The following is a 4,253-nucleotide window of genomic DNA, read 5'->3' on the forward strand; positions in this document are numbered from 1 at the left end:
AAAAAATCCCCCCCAAAAAAAAAAAAAAAAAAAAAAAAAAAAAAAAAAAAAAAGAATGAGCAACTCTCAGATCAGAACAAGAGGACCACAGAAAGTTACAGATGTGTTTTAAAAGAAAAAAAAAATTAGCACTTTGGGAGGCCAAGGCAGGAGAATCGCTTGAGGCCAGGAGTTCAAGACCAGCCTGGGCAACACAGCAAGACCCCCATCTCTACAAAAGCATTCTAAAATTAGCCAGGTGTGGTAGCACATGCCTATAGTCCCAGAGGCTGAGGTGGGAGGATCGCCTGAGGCCAGTTCGAGCTGCAGTGAGCTACAAGCAGACCATTGCACTTCAGCCAAATGAGACTCTGTCTCTTGGAGGAAAAAAAAAAAAGAGTAAGTCTGATGCTGCCATCACCTACAGGTAAAATGTGAGGCAAAAAAGAGGCTTCCACTGACTTTGGCTAGATTCTATTTGAAAAATACAAACACATCCTAGAAAAATACCCTGAAACTCACTAAAGTCCAGAGGCCCCTCCTCCAACCAACCAGCTGAGCAGTTCAGAGGCCTGGCCTGCTTGGCCTGGTGGTCCCTTTGTCTAGAGCCCTGAGTCCCCGGTCCCCTCATTCCAGGCTGCCCCCAGGCCCCCCACTTGCCTTCCACACTGCAGCTGCTGACTCCGCCTGGCCATGCAGGTCCCGGGCATCATTCAAGTCCTTTCTCATGATTTCCACAGACCCCTTGTTCTCCTGGAAAGAGAGGAAGGTCACCAGGGGTGACCAGGGGTGGGCAGGTCTCCCCCAACCTAGCCCAGTTCTGAGGGACATCACCCCAGCTGAATGCACACAGTCTGACCATTCCAGAGATAACCTAAACAACATGCCCTGTTGTCTAGGGCAGGAACACACAGGCAGCCAAAAGGTTTCTTGGGCTTCACACCTATTCAGAAGGATCTGGGTGCTGGGGCTAAGGGGACTGTCTAGGTGGGTTTAGGAGTTGTGTGTCTGTAAGTGGCCCTGTTCAGTGTGAGTTCGGTCTGTACCACAGGTCTGCACAGCCTGCCCTACACCCTGCCCTGCCTGAGCCGGATGGGGGTCACTCTGCCTGGTGGCAAGAGCCCTCAATGCAGGAGGAGCGCCCAGGAGCACAGTCTGGCTGGCTTCCCCTCCCCTGTATTCAAGAGCGGGACCCCAGGCTGGCTGTTCTCTCCTACTCTGTATCCCCCAAACAACCCGCCATGGGAAAGGCTCCAGACTCCCAGACCCATCGCTGCCAGACTCCCAGAGCCGGTCTCTAAAAGACGGGAGAGGGGACAGGCGGTGCAAGTGAGGGCTGGGTGGCCCGGAGAGCAGACGAGAAGGCGGGCCAGGCCTGTGGACATAGTGGAATACAGAGGGTCGAGAGGTGTGATGTCTTCCCCAAGGGAACAGTGAGTGGGGGAGTCAATCTGTGGGAACTAGAGGGGGTCTATGAGGGTGAGGCAGGGCACAGCTAGTGGTGGGGACCACAAAGATGGACGCTGGTGGAGGAAGGACTTCGTAGAAGGTAGGGGGTGGGGAGATAAGGCACCGCCCAGCAGGGGACACCAAGATGGGGACGCGGACCAGACTCGAAGAGACGCAGAAAACGTGGGGAGGCAAGCTGCAAGAAGGAGGGGCCCAGCACACGCTGGAGCGGGGACCCGTGGCGGTGAAGGGAGGGGGACAATCCGGGGACGGGGACAGGGACAGTGGAGATGGGAAGGGCCCAGGGCTCAGGGGGACCGGGGCAGGGACGGAGAGGCGCAGAGCACCGTCCGGGGCGGGGCACGGGACCCCGCCGCGCGCACCTTGCCGCGCAGCGCCTTCCTCCAGCGCGGCTCCCACTCGGGTGGCTCGGGGCCTGCAGCCATGCGGCAGGCTGCGCAGAGCGGGCCGGCGTCAGCGCGGCACAGCAGCTGCAGCGCGGCCTCGCTGGCCGGGCCGTCGCGCGCGGGCGCCGCGGCCGCCTCCTCGAGCGCCAGAAGGCGGCGGCTGAGCGGGGGCCGGCCGGGCTCCACTGCGCGCTGCCAGCAGTCGTCGGCGCACTCGGGGCACGGGAAGGGCCCGTCCTCCTCGGCCCAGAAGCGCACCACGCACGCCCGACAGAAGCGGTGGCCGCAGTCGGCGCGCACCGGCTCCCGGGGCGCGCGCTGGCACAGGGCGCAGGCGGCCTCGGCGGGGCCCGCAGGGAGCGCCAGGGCTGCGGACGGCGGGGTCGGCAAGGGTGCGGGAGCGTCTGGGGAGGGCCGGAGACCAAGGCGACCGGCGACCGGACGGAGACCAGCAGCAGGAAGACGACGCCAACGCCGGCGACGCGCACGGGGCGGGGATCGGACCGCGGAACGCTCAGCCGACGAGATCCTGGCAGCGGTGTGCTGCAAACTGAGGTCCCGGCCCCGCCGCCCTCCACAGACAAGATCCTGGCAGCAGTGTACTGCATCCGTAATAAGTCCGGGCCTCGGTGGGCTCCTCCGCCCGGATCCTAGCGGCGGTGCACTCCTCTGCCTTGGTTTTGGCAACTATGCTCTCCACCTGCAAGGTCCTAGCAGCGGCGCACGTCACCCCGTAAGTCCTGGCAGCTGCGCGCTTCACTCTCCTGCCTGCGGACCGGCCCAAGTCGTATCCTGAAACGTTACTGGGACTGTCCCTTCCTACATCAATAACTCCTGTAGAAGAAGGAAACAAAAGTTTTATTTTTACTTGAAGGTTCCATTTTTAAAAGGTTGTTATTGTAAGCTGCTAAGATCTGAGCTGCGCGTTTCCCCGCGGTAGCTCGCCAGCGTGGGCTGAGGACGGGGCGCGAAATGGCCTGCGTGGGCCTCCTTCGCTGCTCTCATCCTACACGGACCCGCCCTGCGTGGGCACTCCCTGCGTGCAAGGGCCTGCCCGCGTGGACGTGCCCTGCGTGCACCCAACCTTCAGGGATCTGCCCTTGAACGGGCCCTTCGGACGTGGACACTCGTATACGCCCACGCTGCGTGGGATCTCGCTGCGTGGACCCATCCCACGGAGCCTCTTCTCGCGCGACCTCCCTTCTGGACCTCTGGGATGCTACCCTGGTAGTCCGCTGTCTCCTGGCTAGCAGGAGCTCTCATTCATTCCGTGATGATGCATGACAAAACAGCATTTGTTAGCTTTTCTTTCTTTTTTTTTTTTGAGACAGAGCCTCGCTAGTGGCGCGTTCTCGGCTCACTGCAACCGCCGCCTCCCGGGTTCAAGCGATTCTCCTGCCTCAGCCTCCCAAGTAGCCGGGATTACAGGCGCCCGCCACTACGCCCGGCTAGTTGTTGTATTTTTAGTAAAGAGGAGGGTTTCACCATATTGGCCAGGCTGGTCTCGAACTCCTGACCTCATAATCTGCCCGCCTTGGCCTCCCAAAGTGCTGGGATTACAGGCGTGAGCCACTGCGCCCAGCCCTTAGCTTTTCTTTAAAAAATAAATTTAAAGGAAAGAAAGAAGCCTTTGGGAAGAGCAATTTTGTGTTTTTGTTTTTTAATTATTTTGAAAACAAGCAAGCATCGTTCAAAAAAAAAAGACTGTGCAAGTTTTGCATTTTAAAAAATCTGGACCGGGCGCCATGGCTCACGCCACTAATCCCAGCACTTTAGGAGACCCAGGCAAGCGGATCACAAGGTCAAGAGATCAAGACCATCCTGGCTCATGGTGAAACCCCCTCTCTACTAAAAATACACAAATTAGCCAGGCGTGGTGCCGCGTTCCTGTAATCCCAGTTACTCTGGAGGCTGAGGCAGGAGAATCGCTTGAACCAGGGAGTCGGAGGTTACGATGAGCCAAGATAGTGCCACCGCACTCTAGCCTGGCAACAGAGCGAGACTCTGTCTTAAAAAAAATTTTTTTTAATCTGTATTCCAAACAAGCGCAGGATCTAATGAGGTATTTTTGTCTTTGTTAAGATTTTTTTAATCGACTTGGAAATGCACTAAATGCCCGTAGGAAATATGAATAGTAAGCCGAGGTTATTTCTATGTAGTAAAGATTAGAAGGCTTCCAGCAGAGCCTTGCTGATTTGTGGAGTCAACTAGAAACTTGCTGGAGAGAAAAGTAAAAAAAATATAAAAAATGAGCAAACTTTTATGAAGTTTGAAGCAAACTTTTATGAACTAATCTTGCGAATGAGAAAATGTCAAAAACGATAATTAAAGGCAAATTGCCAAATTAGGAACATTTTAGCCACAAATATACAAAGAGTTTAAAATTTGGTAAGGAAAAGCACAATGGAAAATGCACCT

General features: G+C 56.2%; 1 protein-coding gene across 1 annotated transcript in view; it reads right to left on the minus strand.

The window, feature by feature from the left end:
- Positions 1 to 3,006, minus strand: part of RNF187 (ring finger protein 187) — an 8,316-nt gene extending 5,310 nt beyond the window's left edge. The window contains exons 1-3 of the mRNA XM_025393422.1: positions 2,846 to 3,006; positions 1,812 to 2,508; positions 640 to 732 (exon numbers count right to left, since the gene is read on the minus strand). Of these exons, the coding sequence (XP_025249207.1) occupies positions 640 to 732; positions 1,812 to 2,508; positions 2,846 to 3,006 (951 nt within the window). The remainder of the gene's footprint in view (positions 1 to 639; positions 733 to 1,811; positions 2,509 to 2,845) is intronic.
- Positions 3,007 to 4,253: the final 1,247 nt, after the last annotated feature.

The sequence above is a fragment of the Theropithecus gelada genome, chromosome 1 (genome assembly GCF_003255815.1).
Source record: "Theropithecus gelada isolate Dixy chromosome 1, Tgel_1.0, whole genome shotgun sequence".
NCBI classification, from domain to species: domain Eukaryota; kingdom Metazoa; phylum Chordata; class Mammalia; order Primates; family Cercopithecidae; genus Theropithecus; species Theropithecus gelada.